Consider the following 19,708-nt stretch of genomic DNA (forward strand, 5'->3'; position numbering starts at 1 on the left):
GGAGAACATAGCAAAAGACTTATTTGTTTATTGCCTGTTTGTAAGATCGTTTTTTGGTTTTATGATGATTTGCGAATTAACAAATGACTCATGTATTTTGAGGTTCAAGTCTAAGGTACTGTAGCTGTATTCGGTGTAAAAAATCAATGGCAGGTTAATGGTGTTTGAAAATGTTTAGATTTGCGTACTTAATGGTTTCACTTTTTTTCCCAGGTGTTATTTGGAAGATGGAGCGTCAAAAGGTGCCTGGCTGAATCGGTCAAGTATTATTTTTGCTGGAAGTGATAAGTGGTCAGTAGATCCCCGAGTTTCAATCGCGACAGCAAATAGAAGAGAATACAGCCTGCAGATACAGGACGTGGATGTGACAGACGATGGTCCCTACACCTGCTCTGTGCAAACTCAGCATACTCCGAGAACCATGCAGGTGCACTTAACTGTACAAGGTATGTGTTTAAACTAATTGCAAATTGTCATGGAAAATGTACTAGAAAAATCTGTGTTTATAGATGGGAAAAGCCAGCTAAGCACTTTTTTTTTTTTTTTTTTTTTTGGTATATGCAGCCATAGACTGTATATATTTTATAGAAAGTGTTTTCGCAATCCAATCTTTGATCTATTTAAGTCTACCTGCCCTTCACTGGTCATGCATAAAATTGGAATGTATGTTGACAGTCGGTTCCAGGTCCCAGCAAATAGATAGTACTGAATGGTTCAGCAGTTGACGCTAGCTCTGATTGCCCGTTTTTGGTAAAATTTCTGACATTGCCTGGCTTACCTGCAGCCTCTGCTAGGGGAGCAGATCCCCAGCTGCAGTCATTCCTTTGGGGGCTAGAAGTGGCCAGGAGTCCTAGCAGGCCATTTCAAAACAGACATGTGCTCTGTTGTAGCTCATGATGGCTGTCTCAGTGCACAGTTTAATGAAAAATACCTGAACATGGTTGTTATGTGGAGGGCAAAAATACGAAAGGAAAATACAAGTACAGCAGTTTTGTTCCCTGGAGTGGTATTGTGCAGGTGTCTCTCCGTTTGCTGTAGTCTCCTGTGTGGCTCAAAATGTGGTTGCTTTGCATTGTGCTCAGCCTAGGCATCGAGTATGGGTGCATGCTCACGAAGTGAGTTGGGAGAAGGTTTCCAGCCTCTGCATTGTCACACTGAAACCCAGTATTGCCAGAAACAACCTCACTGTCTTCGTGCTGCCAAGACGTGTTCAGAAATAAGAACTGGGCTGGGCAGGAGCAGTGCCAGGGCCGTGCTGCATGCCAGCGGTGAGCCACGGCTCCGGGGGCTTCTGGCTGTGCCCATCGCCCTCAGCCTGGCCGTGGGGTGGGCGTCCTGTCCCCGGGGCTCTCACCCAGGTGTCTGCATTCAGCTGGTGTGTGAAAGGCAGAGTCATTCATCTGAGCACCTCGAGTGTCTTCTCTGGTGTGTGCCATCACAAACACAGTTATAACAGCAAGAATTAACTCGTCAGCCAAATGAGAGCGAGTAAAGCAGGTTTCTTTCAAAAATATAAATGCACAATTCATTAAGAGCAAAATAAACAAGTTAAGACAAATGTAAGCTGATTTTGCTGTAACATAGAAATCCATAGTTTTTCTTTCAACGAGACCGCAATTTTCTCACGTAAGTACTGACTAAGATCCCAATGTCGTTAAGTAGAGAAGTCCATTTATTTCCAGGAGATGGTTTTCTGTTACAGGCGCTGCAGAACAGGGGTGTCAGCTTTACGCAGTATTGATAGCACTGTTCCAGGGTGAACAGTTCTTAGTTCTGATTATCTTTGTAATAGCTAATGCCCTCGCACAAGGGGCTAAAAAAATAGTTGGAAATTAATTGCATTTATAAAACATATAAACAGGAGCTTAAAATTAATTAGGCTAACTGCAAAAATATAGAGAAATAATAACTCAATAGTTAAAATATGCATAATTATTAAGCGATTGCATTTATATCTTCAGAAATGCAAAGTATAACCTAAGGCTTTAATTTATTAGTCTTTGGTGTAATCATCATTAACATTTTCTTTTGCATTTTTATGAGTAATAAAGCAATGAATATAAAACAGAAGAATTGAAATGGCAATCTCTATTAATCCATATGGCACACCAGAATCCCTTACAAGTAACACGTATGAAATGCTTCTCAGACTAATTATTCTTAACCGCTGGACCTTCAGACCCCGATGGTTTGTATGTTAGACTCTAACTCTGTAAGCGCTAAGGGTAGTTGTGGCATAAAGAATATCAGGAGAGCCAGAAAGCCATCACTCAGTCATTTTTACAACTTTTCCTCAGAGGCAGCTGTTCTGTGAAGACCTGTGCGTGTTCTGCTTATATGGGGGCTTCAGGGAACACAGACGGATTTCTTTATAAGCAGTTGGGTTGGGAAGTTGAAATGAAGAAGCTGTGACAGCATCAATTATTATTTCAGTTGTGTATATATTCAATTTCTTCAATATTAATTCAGTTTTATGTAAGAAAGAAGTAGCAGCTCTGTGAATCGCAGCTAGGACAAGAGAACCATTTTCAAGACAAAGCTGAAAAAAATCACCAACTACTTTTTCCTGTGTCGTGCCATTAGCACTTAGCTAATAGCACTTAGGTAATTGCAAGCCCTGCACTTGTGCTTGCTGCTGCCTTCAGCTGCCCAGCCCCGCACCGCGGCGTGCCCGCGCACAGCGTCCGCAGCGGGTCACCCATGGCTGCGCTGCTAACAAAGCTCGTGCTTCACCTTCCCTGTGCCGGGGCTCGGGAGGTGCGGCGCGAGATTTATGTGTCCTTTGAGATGGAGGCAGACCTGTCGGAAAGTAACTGAGGCTGTAAAGGAAACATCAAACAGCTAATTGGTGCTGTAGCTTATGTGTGCTTTCCTCCAGAACGGGGTTCGCGGGGATGACATAATAACATTTTATGGAGGCAGTTTTATGTTTCCCTTTTATATTGTTCATGACTTTGTATTGAAAGATTAGAAATAACTTCTGCTAGTGGGGAAAAATAAATGAAGGGAAAAGCAGATCTTTAGCCAAAGTAAAATCATTCAGTCAAAGGGCTGGGTTTCCATTTACACTGTGAATAAATGATCAGCAGCAGATCTGGAGCGGCACATGAAATAAAGGAGCAAAGAAAAATTTAAAAGCAAAGACTTAGCCCTTTAAAATTCCTCTGCCCTACAGGCTGTATTCCATCGAATAACACTGAAAGAAGACATTCTCTTTCTGAAAATAGCAGAACTGGAGGAGCCAGGGGTGTATGCAGTGGGTTGTAAATTAAATGAATAAAGACTTATGTCTGATCATAAGCTCTCAAATAGGTTAAACTCCAGACTGAAAAATTATTTGCTGTGAAACCTCCACTTCAAAAGCTGTGTAAATCCAACTCTGCTTCCCTCTCTGTCTTCTCTCCCTCTCTCTCTCTTTGGTGAGATCTTTCTATACACACAGATCCCGTAGCTCTCATTTTGAATACTCTCTACTCTGCTATTTGGGCTGACAGTTTCTGATCTTATTTATCTAAGTGTTTCAGAGAATAAATACATTTTAGTGGGTTAAGGATGTCTTAATTTCCGTGACTAAAACACAGAAAGGTAAAGAGGTCCAAGCCACAAAATCAGCATTTCTGCCAGCCTCCCTGGCTAAGCCTGTGGATGGTTCCTGTTTTGTTTTCCTTGGCACGAACGTTCAATAAATTCATCCCGCCTCCATTACTTCTCTTCCACTTTTATCTGTTTTCTGGCACTTTACAAGAGGATCCCCAAACACAGTTTTGGCTGCATTGGACCACATGTTGTACACTCGCAGGTTAAACCACAGATCTTGTGCACAAAAAATTCCCATCCCGTGAGATGATCAGTAAAACAGCTGAAGGTAAGGAGGTGCCACTGCATCCCTGCCCCATGTGCAAACACAGGGAGAGACCCGGCAGCGTTTGGTGAGCTGGCCACCAGCAGAGCCTGACATTGAACTTCAGCCTGCCAAATCCCTGCACAAAGCTGTAGCAAGACCTCCAAGTCAAGTTTAGATCAGTGCTACTTATTGCATAGCTAGACCTTTTTGCACCATGAGAATTATTTGAGATAATTGTTAAAAAAATAAAAAAGCCTAATGTGTCTTTAGTCCCATTTACATCAGTGAAAGAAAAAACAGATGAAAGAGAGGAAGATAATCCAGTTAACTTTATTTCGGTGACCTTATTAAATGGGAGTGAGAATTATGAAGTAATTAATTAAAAGTTTAGAAGGTAGGAGTTTGTAATCAACTTAATCTACATCAGAGCCAGATGCTTGATCTGCAGAGTCGTGAACTGCAGATGATTTAAATATCAGGAGCTTGCTGTAGTTAAGTCAAAAAATGAAATACCTCTTACCATACTACGTTGCCCATAATTTTCCTATGGAAAGGTTGCCATTTCTGCCATTTCTAATCTGGCATTTATTCTATCAAAGTTTAGCTTGAATCCTCCGAGCTGTGTTTCCCCTTCAAGGTGCAGAAATACTAAGACACGTTTACCAGCAGCCCCGAGAGTTGATTCTGCCCACGAGCTGAGCCGAAGGTCACAGCCCCACTGCCACCCACGTGCAGGTGTCAGGACGTGGTGCTGGGCGTGCTGGCCACCGGTGACGGGGGGCACCGTGTGCGACCCCCCGCCACCCAGGGAGGGCCTCTGGGCTCCTTGGGGAATGCAGGACACACCAGAGGCGATTGCTGCACTCGAGATAGCAAAATGAGGGCTGGGAGGGAATTTCGTGATGTTTAATAATACGTGTGGTGTGGGTCCCAGGACAGAGGGACAAACGTACAGCTTGAAGGACTGCACCACTACAAGACCCCAACGCCTTCGGCGTAGCAGCCCCACTGATGACACGTCAGTGCTTTCCGTGGGCACCAAAGTTCTGACACTGTGGAGACGGGGACACAAACAGTCTCCTACACTAGTCTCTTGAGGCTATAACTTTGATTTTGATGTGCTCTGTGCTGGGCTTGATACACCATACTCTTGGGACCACGCCGGGAGCAGCCCCGGGGCATGCAAGCTGCTGCCGTGCCCCTGTGCTGCCCCTGGCATCCCGTGCCTGTGTGCAGTCTATGCTTGGAACTCCGTGCGTGTAAATAATTCAGTTGTCTATGCAAATGCAATTTATAGATTCAGTCAGAAACCACAACCTATATTTTTGATTTAAACATGTATAATATTTCCAAAGTAATACTCAAGGCCCTTTTTCTGTTTAATAAACCTCCTTAATGTCCCCTAAATATTAATGTATTGATTTAGTCTTTGCAATGTTTGCAAAGTCTAATTTGTTTCCTCAATCAGGCCGAGAGGGACTTGCGTTTGGAGCTAACGAGATAAATCTTACCCAAATTTATTTAAAGTGGGACAAAATAAATATGCAAAAGACTTCTAAAATCATATAACAACCACTTTCCAGCTAAAACTGACAATCCATTACTCTTTTAAATTGCCAGCACTCGAGTAGGATGTCAGTTTTCGTTATAAAATTAACTCACAAGTGCCAGCCACTGTTATCATCTTGTCCCTGCTCAGCACACGAAGAAAAAGGCCCAGAGGCATGGTTGCAGGGGTGGGGTGGCTCAGCCAGGGGCTCAGCAGCAGAGCCCCACCGCTGACCACGCCGCCTGCTCCCGGACCCACCTGTGGGGCTGGCTGCTACCAGGGGCTGCATCTGCAGCAGAGTTCGTTAATGACTTGTCAGGACATTTTCTCCAGTTCTTGTATTTTTCATCCATTCATTCAATCCCTCCCACATTCGTAGAGCTCAGGGCATTCAAATGAGCTGCAGGGGCTCGTTCGCTCTGAGATGGGTACGTATGGCTTTTACCCTTCTTTAAAAGCCTTAAATCATAGAAAATGTTTGCATTAGCAGGTGATCTCATTTACCAGGATGTAAATCGGGAATATTTTATCTGAAGTACAGCAGGGCTCTACTAGTCTGAAACTCATAATTCTGTGATGTTGGAGCTGCTTTACAGTCACGGCTGCAACTGAATTTCCATTATAAGCCTGAAATTTCCATCTTCTGAAATCTGCAGGCAAAGGATAATCAACACAAAATAATCATTTGCTCTCTGGTCCAAAGTATATTAGTTCTGTTACATTTGAATTAATTTGAATGAGTTGTTTTGTGACCTGTGAGAGCCTTACAAAAGATGTGTCCAGCAGAGCCCAAGGTGACTTTCAGCAGCTCCTTGCACTATACAACAGTGCCAGAAGCAGAAGGGAGAAGGGAAAAATAAGGCGTAAAGCAAAAACGCACAGCTTAGTTTAATGAGCATAGTAATTGAATGCGAAGGGCAAAAATGTGGATGATTAAATTCTGCATTGGGAGTCAGTTAGCTTAGTTAGGGTGTCCACCGCTGCCCCCACAGCACGGGAGGGGGCCGTGAGCAGCCCCGTGGCCGCGGCCTGGGGAGCTCTGTGAGCACGAGATCACCCCGAATACAGCAAAAACAGCCAGCTGGAAAAGCTGTGTGGCACTCAACTCGTCGAAAGAATGACAAACCCTTTTGAAGGAAAGATTTTAAAAAGGCTTTTAGAGAGACAGCGAATTTGGAATGCTTAGAATGTATCAAAGGGAGCTGCTGGCTGTGTCAGGGCTGTGGGGCGGTTGTCTTCTGGGGCTTATCAGCATTACAGCAAGCACAGGGCAAATCCATAGCTTTGCATAAAAATAACTGAAGTGGATGGTGTGAATAAAAACTGGGACCCACAAGGATTATTGAATCCAACTCCTGGCTCCACACAGGACCACACAAAAACCAGACCCTGTGTCTGAGAGCGTTGTCCAAACGCTTCCTGAACTCCATCAGGGTTGATGCCCTGACCACAGCCCTGGGAGCCTGTCCCAGTGCCCGACCACCTCTGGGTGCAGACCCTTTCCCTAACCCCCAGCCTGACCCTCCCCTGTCCCAGCTCCATGCCGTCCCCTCGGGTCCTGTCGCTGTCCCCAGAGAGCAGAGCTCAGCGCCTGCCCCTCCGCTCGCTGTGAGGGAGCTGCAGGCCGCCATGAGGCCTCCCCTCGGCCTGCTCTGCTCAGGGCTGAACACACCAGGGACCTCAGCCACCCCTCAAACGTCTTGTCCTCTACATCCTTCACCACCTTCATAGCCCTCCTTTGGACACTGCCTAATTGTTTTATGTCCTTCTCATCTTGTGGCACCCAGAGCTGCACCCAGATTTTTAATTTCTTCCTATTTCTACTGAAAGTGCAGATGACCTCCCTACTCTTCCCCATCTCAACAAAAAGACTTTTTGTCAAGGAATTTGCAGCTGGAAGTGTTTGACTTGGAACACATGAAGGCAATTCCCAGGTTAATGCCCCTTGGCAGCGCCTGGCACGCCGAGCCAGTGCCGGGGCTGCCAGGGCTGCTCCCTCTGGGAGCTTTCGTGGTCACCCAAGGTGCTGCTCCCACAGAATTTCGCAGCACAAATGCTGATGGTCTTTTTCACTCAAGAGTCAATACTCTGTCAAGAGTTTCTTGGAAGACTAAAATTAAAATGCTCATTTTTTTTGGTCATACTACCTCAGAAATACAATCATCAGCTGAAAATAGGTTGTGGCAATGCCAAGAGTTTAATTACAGTTACTTTATTCAAATGCAAGTTCATTTGAACACATCCTCCAGAACCTTATTTCATAAAGGCAATGAAGTACAGGAGTATTATTTTAAAGATGTAAAATCTGGCTTATAACACTTCGAAGGGTTTGGTTACATGTAAGCACATGCTCTTCTGACTGTTGTTCCTACAGGCTCTATTATTCCTTCTCTGAATGCCTCTTCACAGTCCTGTTGTTTCAATTAAAGGCAATTGGGCTGGCCTGGAAAAACTGAGATGGTAATTATTTTGTTATTCATTACCATCATTGCAACACTGCAAGCAGCTTTGGTAGTCTCTACCCTGAGTAAACAGTGTAATATTTTATTGAGCTTTCTGCTGCCTGTCACTGTGATCACTGTGATTACTGTGATTTATCTGATTCTTTTTTCATTGGATTTCCTGTTATTTACGCTTCTGTAGTTCTAGACTGTCAGTTGACAGGAGAAAAAAGGTGTCCCATGTTTTAAAGTTAATTTTTTCCTCAGAGCATTGTTAACAAAGACAGAAAGTTAAATATATGTGGAAATTATCCCACCTGATGCAGGTTACATCTAGAATCTTTTGTTTTTCTTTTGCAGAAAGGGCTTTAATCTAAATGTTTAGTGAAGTTCAACTAGGAGGCTGCAAAAACACTTATTTTCCCTAGATGAATTCTAAGCATTTTGGAAAATCCTTATCTTCTGTTTCTATGAGGTTGAGGAGAAAAGATATAAAAGTATTTTTAGAGTGAAAACTTTGGCATGGTAAGGTTTTCAGTAAGTTCTTCTGCACAGCATTCTGCATAGCAATTACAAGGTGCTACTTCCAGCATTCTGCTCATTCCAAACTAGGAAAGGAACTGATCCACATATGAAATCCACCTCAGTAAAGATGGAATGGAAGGAGACGGTAAAATGGAGCAACCCCTCAAAGAGCACTGTGCCGTGAGGTTGGGTGGTAGATGTGGTTTGCTCCTCGCTCCCAGGCCCAGGTGGGCTCCCCAGGGCCGTGTCCGAGCATCCTGCGCCTGCCTGCTGGGTGCTGGGCGCTTCTGCAGGAATGGCCTCTGTCAGCAGCGTGCTCTTAGACTGACTAAAACTAATGGCAGCTGACATACCAAATATCGTAGCTGAAATACGATAATCTGATAAAAATCTTTTGTCAAGTTCCGTTAATGTTTAAAAAGTGAAATAAATGGCAACTGAATTTATGGTCCCCATCCCTGCTTCCCAAAGAGTGAGGCTTTCCCTGCAGCATCACTTGTCTTCTGGTGCTGCTGAGGGATGATGGAGAGGATCGTGCCTCCATGGACATCAGGCTCTGTCCACATGTACTTTTAGAACCCATCGCTCATTTACAGTAACAAATAGACTGTTCAAGGCTCCAGGGCACAAAAGATGATTCATTTTACCACAAATGCAATTAAACGGCACCTCAACAGCATGAAGATTTGCTCTGTGGGAATCTAGGTGCCAGCCGAGTCATGCTTCCCCTCTGTCACGTTAGCCAAAATCCTGCAGTCGTTGCTTGGAGGGTAGGGGTGGCCATGAGCCCCCAGCAGGGCAGGGGCTGTGGGAGCAGGGCAGGGGGCTGCTGGCCCAGCTGGCCCTTACCTGCGCTCCTGTTTGGCATCGGGTGCGGGTGCTGAGGATGGGACAGTGGCACCCGTCCTGTTTGGCAGGGATGGTTGTAGTGGGCAGGCCAAACCTGGCATTACAGGCCACACACCCATTGCTCTGCATGAGAAAGGTGACGTTACAGAGAGGCTGGGAAAGTGTTCAAAATATTTATTGATTCTGAGTGTCATGTTTGAAGAGGTGATGGCATAGCAGGACCACCAGTGAGTCTGAGCTGTCGGACCTGCAAGTGCTGGGCAGGCTCCTTGGCAAGGCTGAACATGGAAATGGCCACGGGCAGCCAGTGGCATTGCAGCCACTCACACATCTTCTGTAGTTATTTACAGAGGGAAAATGAGCAATGCTCTGATCGCAAACATCTCGTACTTAAAAATAAGCAGTAGGGCAGCGTAAAACAAAACAGAGACATACCTTCTGCAAACTTCTTAAAGCCAGAGAGAAGAGCACCATGGAAACCTGAGGGCAGAACCAATTTTGTGTGTGTTGTTGTATACCGTGACATCGCCTGGTTAACAGCAAAGACTTGGAGAATTACCCAGTCTTTTGCTGCAATAATGAAATTCCACATTACCTTTTAAACTGCTTAGCTGGCTATATTGCAGGTCAAAGAACTGTAATTGTAAACACTGGGAATAGTGTTCCTAGTACCAGTGCAGGTGATTATGGGCATTTGAATGTAATTAAAATTACTCTAATTAAACAAACAAACAAAAACCTTTATAACACTTCACCTTTTGAAATTATGAAAACCTAGGTGCAAGTTTTCATTAACACATCACTTTGCTGAAGTGCCCCGTGGAGGCTGCAAGCTGCCGCTCTGGCTCTGGTTCCGCAGCTGCGTGCAGCCCCTGCTGCCTGGCGGCCCGGAGCTGTGGGGTCAGACCCAGCTGCCTGTCCGGGACAGTCCCAGCCTGCCTAAATTCACCAGTGCCCAAAGCATTTCAAAAGGTTCAAGCTGTAAACACTTTATGCTGTTGAAAGGCAACACGTTCTGAGAACAAGTACAAAAATGATAAACTGCAGTGATGTGATGCTTTCCAAGAAGATTTGCAAGAACCACTACAGGAGGATGCTGCCGCTAGCGCCTTCCTGCCCTGCGTCTCCCACCCCTCCTGCCTCCACCCCAGCCTTGATCCCACTTTTTACTGCAGACCAAGAGAGAGGGGCTGGAAATGGGGTACAAATAAAGAAGCTGACAGTAATTTCTTTTAGGGAACCACTGCTAGAGCAATGCAACATGATAGAAATAACAGCCCTAACTTTCTGTTACTTCTTCAAAAAGCAGGCAGTTGGCTGCCAGCTGTGCACCCTGTCATGTTCCAGCTCCTGGTGCTCTTTGCTTGATTTTGTCACCGTTCTGAATTTGCTCTCAAATCATTCTAAATTTGGTCTCTTGCACTGTACTGATCAGACATATTGGAAATTTATACAGTGAAAAATTTTTTACATTAGCTATGGACTAAAATCAATGCATTGTCAACAAATAAATAATGACTGTCCTTTTATAGCTGGACTCTGTTTAAACTAGGATTAAATTTATATAACTACTGCTAAAGAGAGAAAAGTATTATCTTGCATTTTAAGAGTGGGGACCATTACAGACTAGAGAGAATGAAAATGGGCACAATTCACAGCATGAAATTGCACTTATGATGCTTAGCAGTATGAAAATCTAGCCAGCAGGGCATTGGTGGAGATAAATAAAATCGGTGGATATTTCATCCACATTTATTTTTAAGTGACATGTCCACAGTCATACACCAGATAACTGGCAGGAAGAGATTTTAGAGTCCTTGTGCCTTAATGCCATCTGTTAGTGATGGCTGTACTGGGGTGCATGAGCATATGCACGTGGTGTTTATGTGCCCAGCAGTTGTATTCAGATTTTAGGTTGAATTATGGCATCGTTCAGTACAAATAGGATGAATATAAAGGCTGAATATGGAGGGATATTTTGTAAAATTTGTCTTTCATAACAGATATGATTCTGTAATTGCGAGGGATCGCTGTGTTAGCAGTGCGTGTCAGTAGCGAATGTTTAGAAGTCAGAAGTAGAAGATTTGGCTCTCTTCCAGTCCAAAAGTTCTTCTACTTACTGACTGTAATTCTGCACATAACTTTTGCTTTTTCTAACAGGTAAAAATGTTGTGCCCTAAACCCAACCAGTTGTAAGTGTCAATATAATGTGCTTAAAAAACTAAAAACATTGAAATTACTGTCTGGAATTTTGAAACCCTATTAAGCATTAGTCTTATTGGAATAATTAGACAGTAAAATCTGTAAAAGTGTGAAATGACTTGTAGTTTGGGCTCTTCAGAAAGTTGTTGACAGATCTGTTTTAGATTTCCCTTTCTATGAAATTTAAACAATCAAGCTGTCTTCTCTGAGGAACACAGCTGTAATTAGTCTCTACCATTTTTATTTTATTTGTCCCTGTACAGTCTTTGCCAATATACTTTACTTTGCTTTTGTGTCTGTACACAGCTACAGAAGAAGCATTGTATCTGCTAACACTTGCAGCAGTGTTAAAGCCAGGACGAGCAAGGGCTGTGCACTGCATTAGATGGGACAGGGCAACGCGCTTCCTTCTGAGGAGGCAGGAGCACGGTCCCTCACACCGGTGTGGTTCTCAGATAATCCCTCCTCTCTGACCTAACAGGGGTCCACAGGCAGCATTTCTCCCAGATCCACTGTGGCAGCGAGGTGCTGCTCATGCTCCTCGTCGCTGCGTGGGGAACGCCGTGCACGTCTGCCCGGGTGTAAGCTGGGCTCAAAGGCCTGTCACCCAAACACACAAAGCCAAAATGCCGGGCGATTTGTGCTGTAACTTCCTGGATCGTTCAGAGTGCCTCGGTGAAGCATCAGCAAAATTCTGGTCTTAAGTGTGTTAGATTTGCATCAGCAGCGTTCTCCTTTAAAATGGACTGTTATCTAAAAGTACCACCGTCAGCCTTATTTCTGTAGCACCAAGCCAGGTTTGCAGTTTGCAAGGTTTTCTTATTCCCTCCCACCTCACCCCACACCCCAACATCACCTTTGGAGCTCGATGCTCGCCGGGCAAGGAAGCCCAGCCCGGCCGTGCCGGCCAGCAGGAAGGTGTTCAGGGCGTGGGCTGCCTTGTGGTTGTTGTTTTAAATGCTTTGCAATTCAGATTTCTTTGTCAGCCTCTTCCCACACTGCTTTTCTTTGCAGAAGCATCAGCTGTAGGAATGAAACTAGGCCAAGCACCAGTAGGAATGGGATGGGGGTTGTAAGCAGTGATGAGGAGTAAACTTGGGGGACCCTGATAGGATACGTGCAATAAAAGGAGCTGGATGCTCCATGCTGCGTTTCCATCTTTAATGCTGGAGATGCTCATGGCAGAGAGAACGTGTTTGTCTTTTATTTCTCTATACAACACGTGGCATTTAAACCTGCACTGCATGCTGCTGCTCTGCTTCCAGCCATAGTCTGGTTGAAGGAAATTGCGGAGCTTGTGTACCTGCTTTTAAATTAATGACATCCTTGAGAGATGGCATTATTATCCAGAACAGTGTGGAGGATGGTGATTTATATCCTTTGTAGCTAACTCTGCTTTAGTAAAAGCTGATGCATGACCTCGTAGCATACCAGAGTATTTCATAAAGCTGAATAAATTATACATAGGCAAAAATATTCTACCTCCAGTGACCAGTCCATTAATAGAAATCCATACACAGGAAGGGGTGGAAAGATCTCATTAGGAAAATCAGACGACAGTAAAATACCTGAACTCGAACAACTGGAGATTCTGTCAAAGAAAGTGACTGTTTAGGCTGAGAAGAGGAATTCCCTTTGCTTCAGAAGCAGCCGTAGGTTGCACTGCAGAACCAGCAGCAGCTTTCTAGAAATTCACAGGGATCTCAATCCATAAGCACACACACAGAATATTAAATAAAGATGTGACCTTTCTCCATTAATTACAGAATATCTGCAGGTGTTTATAGTTGCAAGATAATCAGTCTTGAAAAAAATACATATATGTGCCATGCCCTTCTTTGTAAGGTTTTTATGTGGAGGCTGTCTGATCTATCACTGGGTGAAGCCCAGTAGGATAAAAAAATTCCCACAGTACTAAACAGTGCAGAGAGGATATTTGCGTCCATTGCCGAGGATGTTGCTGCATCTGGTTCTGTTGCATGTTCATACATCTTTCCCTGAGCTACGGCAAACTTTTCTGCATTGCACAGGTGATTTAATTAAACAAAAGAATAATAATTGTGAATTAGCTCTTTAAATCCCACCTCCAGTGTATGAGGATGTGGTTCTTCCCTTTGAATTTAGTTGGTGCTACATCTTTGCATGCCTTTATGAACTGGGAACTTACAGAAGAGGAATATTTTGTATGAGGCGTTTCTTGGATTCATAGCTATTAGAGAATTGCCAAGAATGAACAAGCATGGGGAGGATTTATCGAAGCGGTTCCTTTTCACACACTTTTCTTTCTGGAATCCTCTGCAGCTTAGTTTTGGTTTTCTGGCTTAAGCGAGGGAAGGAGGATGGTGACGATGTTCTAAAGCAGCAAAATCCACCAGTTGGAAAGAGCAAAATAAATGTATATCTTTAAACAGAACTCCCGGTGTTAGTTTAGGAAAAAAACCTGGAAAGTGAAGTCACAGATCTCTAGTGCAATACCGAATTGTAAGGAATTTGAAAGAAAGCTTTAAAGGACATGGCTTAAGTGTTTCCTGCCTGGAAAATCTCCATTTGAAAAAGTTCATCTTTCATTGTACATCTTTCGTAAAGATGTAAAGAAAACTTTACGGCTTTTATGTATCAGATTATTCTGGGCCAGCGAATGCAGAGGTTACCTGACCTGAGGCTGCATGGTGCAGTCTCTGTGGGGGAAATAAAGATGCTGTTGTTCCCAATTCCACCATCTGAAATACCTTCATACTGAGGTCTAATTTTGGAGGGTTCTGTTTTCTAAATTGGGCCCTCAGCAGAGGAAGCTTCTGCTGCTCTGCTCTCCAGCTGGCAGCAGGGAGAGGATTTTGCCCTTTCCAAAGCTCTGCGGCGTGGGAAGCCGGAGGCTGCGTGCCCCTCCAGGCTGAGCGCTCCCTGCATGACCTCCCGCCTCCCCATCGCCTTCAGGGCCTCTCTTACAGGTACAGCATATCTGCAGGACTGGTAGGAATGTACCCGAGCAAGGATTTTACAAATAGGGAAATATTTCAGGGAAATGACTCATAGTTCTGGTATGCCTCAGTCCTTAGGTAACAAAGGAGCATTAAATGCAGAGTGACTGCGAGGACATCCCATTTGTACTGACCGACCCGGTGTAACCAAATAGCTGCAGGTTTCATCTGGAAAGGGCCTGCATGTGGTATATGAAACGGTAATTATAATATCATTAACAAGTTGCAAAAAACAGCCCAGTAGTGACCGCAAGCATGAATTAATCTGGAATCCCTTAACAGAAAGAACAAAGGAAAGAAGTTTTTAAAATGTATTTGTTAATACTCAGGGTTTATGGTAGAGAATAATCCTAATTATTCTCTTTTCTATTTGATACTTACAGTGGTGATGTAGAGTTTTGGAATATATTCACTAAGAAAATATTTTTGGCTCTCCTGCCAGGAGACCTGGCTATGTCAAAGGCCACTATGTCTCAATCTTGGTTTACTGCAAGCCCAGTCTACAAAGAAAAAAAACATGTCATACAAAGAACCGAGGGAACCAATTTCAGCAGAAAAGTTCAGCGAGACCCAAGTACTGCCATACTCAAACGCAGCTGCAGGCTCACAGGATAAACTAAATTAGAATACTGTTTGTAGCAAACAGTAAATCGAAGACCTCTTTGAGGCAATTAGGAAAATCAGAGCCTCCTTTGAAGCAAACAGGCATGAAAATGCCGTTCTTGCACTGATTTTGCAAATGCTTAATTTTACAACTTTCTGGAGTGTCGTGCAGTGTGCTCAAAGGGCAGCAGAGCCGAGCATCTAACACAGCACTGAGTTTGGTGAGTTGTTTTTTTTTTTTATTCTCCTGATATATAAGCATATTTTCAATAAAATGAGTGATGAAGGAGAGTCATTGACATAACCCCCACTTCTGGTGAGTTACAGTTGCAGCCAGATGCCCTTTTGGATTTCCACCTTACACCCAGTGAGCAGTGACAATGACAGGCGGCAGTCACCGCGGGGACAGGGGAAGTGCCGAGCAGCAGTAAAGGGGAGAAAGGCAGAAAGATAAAACCACGGCTTCATCCAGATCTGAAGAAGTATACGTGTTGTTGTTCTTCTGTGATATTTAATTCCATCTGATATATCCAGCAAAACACTTGGTTACAAAGCGAAAATATAGACAGTCCCTGTACCCTAAAGTCACGGTTCACATCTTTATCCTTCAATACTTTAGTAAAACCATTTAATTTTTAAAGGGCTTACATTCACATTTATGCTTTCATCAGATAATGCTCGGGATTTGAATATACCTCAGGATTTTATCTCCCTTTATCCAGCGTGACTAAGTGATATGTTGTTCCCTTGGAAGAACAAGTCGTATAACACTAACTGTTCATTTATAGGAACAAATCCTTCACAGAAGTATTTTGAAGACTTTCCTTAAAGGAACCATGTAATAGAAACTGTACGACGTAAATTACTGGGGCTGTATTTCTTGTATATTATAATTTATGATCGAGTAACAAGGATAATAAATGGTACAAGATATAATATATTGCACACCACACAAGAAAACTCTGTAGCAAAATGAAAACTGTATAGCTTTGATTTTTTGCGCAATCCTATAATATGACTCTAACTTCTATTATACTACAGCTCACAGGTCTTTTATCCTAGCTATTCAGATAATGGCTTAGGAATTTTTGCAAATAGAATAGCCTAGCCCCATGGGTAAATTTTGAAAACTGTGCTCAAGGAGATGCACATACAACATTTGTTAATTTATGATGTATTTTTGGCATTCTTTTCACATGTGATGTTTTGAACATTCATCGCTTTGGGTTAATGTGTTGATTTAAAAGAAAAAAAAAAAGAGAAAAAAAAAAAGAGAAAGAAAAAAAAATGAACAAGAGAGTTGTGAACTTGAATTTGAGTGCCCAGATTTGAATGGATTATAAAGCACTTTAGGAACTGGATAAAACAAGCACATTCATAAGCCTGTGATTTTTAAACCTACCTCAGGGCCAGTACTGCTAAAGACATTACAGAGAAAAAAAAAAAAAAAAATAGTTAAATTTTGGCTTACTTGTAATGCTTTATAATACTAAGGCCTAAAGTACAGAAATGTAAGGCAGTTATTATATTGTCCCCAACAGATTACTTGTTTTGTTGTCTTTAGGATTCAGAAATGTTCTTATTTTACTTAGACTGAAGTTTTAATGATCCCCACTTTGCCTTTTACATATATTAGTTCCCCTTCTATCATCTGTAAGAGAAAACTGGAAAATTTCCTTAAAAGTTGGCAGATTTGCTAGATTTGCTTTGTTATGTAAAATAGATCCTTGGGGGGAAAAATAAAGATAATTAACACAGAACTTCCATTATATAATAAGAGTTGTTTTATGAAAAAAGAATCTTTCTGTTTGAAATAGTTCAAAGGAAGCATATTGTTTTGTTTTGGTGGTGAATTGAACGGACTGAATGTGTTAAAGTGCTTTGCCCAGAAATACCTCAAAACCCGTGCGTGTGGTAAGAGCAAGCAGTAGGGGAAGCGCCTCGCTGCTTGCTTGTGAGTCGTGCCCAAGGTTTTCACAGTTTGAAAGTACTTGCCATAAGTCTCTTCCTGCATCTCTTTTCAGATTAAAACCTCTCCTTAAGTTAAACAATTTTCTGCAGACACCTCTGTGTCACCATTCATGCAATAACTCCAGTGTTAAACACCGCATTAAATAATGGGGCACTAATTGCCTCTGCCTTTCGGACTGCTCCGCTGTCTTTCAGAAGGCTGATAAGAAGGTGGCTGATTGAATCAGGCTTTTCCAGGAAGATGTATTTTCAATATAAGACCATTATTGCATTGTCCTCGATGGCTTATTCTCTTTATTGTGACACAGACTGAATAGAAATGAAGAACAGAATCAGTACATAAATATTGTGATTAATATTTAATATAGCAATATAGATATTGCTATGCTATAATATGATTCAAATAGATATTCAATGCAAGCCACCTGAAGAATACCTACAACTCTAGGTTTACAAGAATTGTTTTGCATCACACATGTAATCTTTAAATGTTACAGTAATTTATTTCCCGATGCTGTATTCATCTCAAACATTTTGTAAGGTGCTGATCTTTTAAAAATTTGCAGAAGATTATATAGCTTGCTTAGACAAATACACCTCTTTGTCACTGTGACTGAAAAAGCAGAAATATTAGGCTGCAAATTTTTGCTATTTCTAATATCAGACTTAGAGACTATTTGTTTAAAAAATATGAATGTTATGTATATTATATCTAACAAGCTTTCCTACCAAAACCAGCTTTGTAGATTAATGATTTTAAAACATTCAATTTCTGTATCTGATAGACTACAGGCAATACTTTAATAATGTTGATGAAAAAAATACAGGCCCAAATTAGGGAGATGGAAAGATAAGAACTAATTCAGGGTTCACACAAATACAGTGAAATCAGGAAGGTTTCACCCATAGGCATTCAGTCCTTTTTGTCAAGAGTTTGAAAGCAGTTTATAAAATCCAGATCCCATTCAAGTCAGCGTTAAATTTAAATGCCATTACGTGAATGGGGTCATATTTGTCATTTACTTATCACACGATACGGCCCAAGGGGTGAATTAGGGATGACAGCCCCCTTAATGAGATGCAGGAACAGATAATTAGAATAACTCTTTAGAAATCAGTGCCTCATGCCTTCAGCTTCTTCAGCTGTCCTTTTTAAACAACTTCTGTAACCTGAAAAAGGAACACGGTTTTGGTTAAGATTTGGTTAAGATTGAATGAAACATTCATATTTCCCCAAAGAAATTTTATTGTTCTTCATTTAAATCCTCAGTAAATTGCATTCAATACAAGATTGTGGTTAAATATCCAGCGGGGTTCCCTGACTACATCCCAGGTACCTGGAAGCACATGCAGATGGCCGGCCCCAAATGACCAATTTCACAAGTAGACGCGGGTCTTGCACCTTTACACTCACTCATGCACGTGCCCATTTTGAGTACTGCCAGGTACAGCAGGGATATTTGTACATGTAAGTCTGATCCCAGCAGGCAGATGGAAACGTACCTAATGTTCTGATGGAGTTTCTGTGATCGTTTCTGCAGGGCACTTGCACACGGGGGGTGTGTGTCTGCGAGCTCTGCTTTCTGCTCTGTAGCAGCTTGGCTTGTTGGTCAGAGACGTTGCACCACTTCTGATCTGCTCCCACAAGTGCACTTGGCAGGTTTCTCCCGTCTGGCTTTTCTTCTTTAATTTCCATTTCTAACGGGGACACTCGTGGCAGTGTGTGCCCTTCAGCAGGGCCCGCAGGCTCTCCAGCAGTGCCCCAGAAGCGCGCTGCCCCCTGAATGCTGCTCCAGCTGTAGCGCATGAGCTACGGTAAATTATTTCCTTCCTAATTCTGCTTCTAAGAGATAGGCTGAGTCTGCTATGAACAAGAAGTAATTTCTTACTCAAAGTTTCCATTAATTTCTGTAAACAAGCCGTTAACAGCCAAGTTTCTGTGTGAAGAGATTCCCCACTCATTTCAAAGGGAAAGATTTTGGTTTCAAGGAACTCCAGCTCTCTGAGGGAGCTCTTTACACCCCATTGACAGCTCAGCAAGCAAAATTTGCATTTTATTTTACTTTAAAAAGGCATAACAAGAGAGGCAGCTATCTCCCTTCCCATGGGATATACGGAAAGTCATGTAAATTGACATGGGAAACTACTGAAACACAGGGAAAGTTGTGAGGTTTCTTTCGTAGGACAGGTGCGGTGCTGCTTGGTTTGAAATTCACGACCTTCCTTCTTCTGTTATGGTCCAGGATGGTGAGAAACGACATCCAGTGTGCACGCCTGGCATCCATAAGATCTTGTGGAAATGTTCAGTTTGCATAAATACAGTTTTGTTTGGCTTTACAAGCTCTGCTTTTTTATTTATTTGGATTGTAATCTTCCCTTCTCCCTGTTACAGCACTCACATTTGGCCACTAGAGCCAGCAGCATCTGGACTTGAGCATTCGATGACTCTTGTGGGTCCCTTCCAGCTCAGGACACTGAGAATCTGTGGCTGCATCACACCCTCAAAGCCCAAATTCGGATTTGTTCCCAGGTCCTCGTGAGCTGTTCAGGGCCATCCTGAGGTCAGCACACGTGCCTCCTCTGTCACATACGCTTTGGCCCCGGCAAGGAGCCACGGAGCTCAAAACCAAAGTTAACATATTATCTTTTGCTTCAGCCATGACCCCATAATCTTTCCTAAATGAATGTAAAAAAAAAATAGTTCAAGCACAAATAAGAAGTTCCATAATTAATTCATAGTTTTAGA

The 19,708-nt window shown here is 42.8% G+C and overlaps 1 protein-coding gene across 1 annotated transcript in view; it reads left to right on the forward strand.

Moving 5' to 3' along the window:
* Nucleotides 1–19,708, forward strand: part of NEGR1 (neuronal growth regulator 1) — a 238,732-nt gene that overhangs the window by 109,702 nt on the left and 109,322 nt on the right. The window contains exon 2 of the mRNA XM_032191887.1: nt 214–446. Coding sequence (XP_032047778.1) covers nt 214–446 — 233 coding nt within the window. The remainder of the gene's footprint in view (nt 1–213; nt 447–19,708) is intronic.

The sequence above is a fragment of the Aythya fuligula genome, chromosome 8 (genome assembly GCF_009819795.1).
Source record: "Aythya fuligula isolate bAytFul2 chromosome 8, bAytFul2.pri, whole genome shotgun sequence".
NCBI lineage: Eukaryota > Metazoa > Chordata > Aves > Anseriformes > Anatidae > Aythya > Aythya fuligula.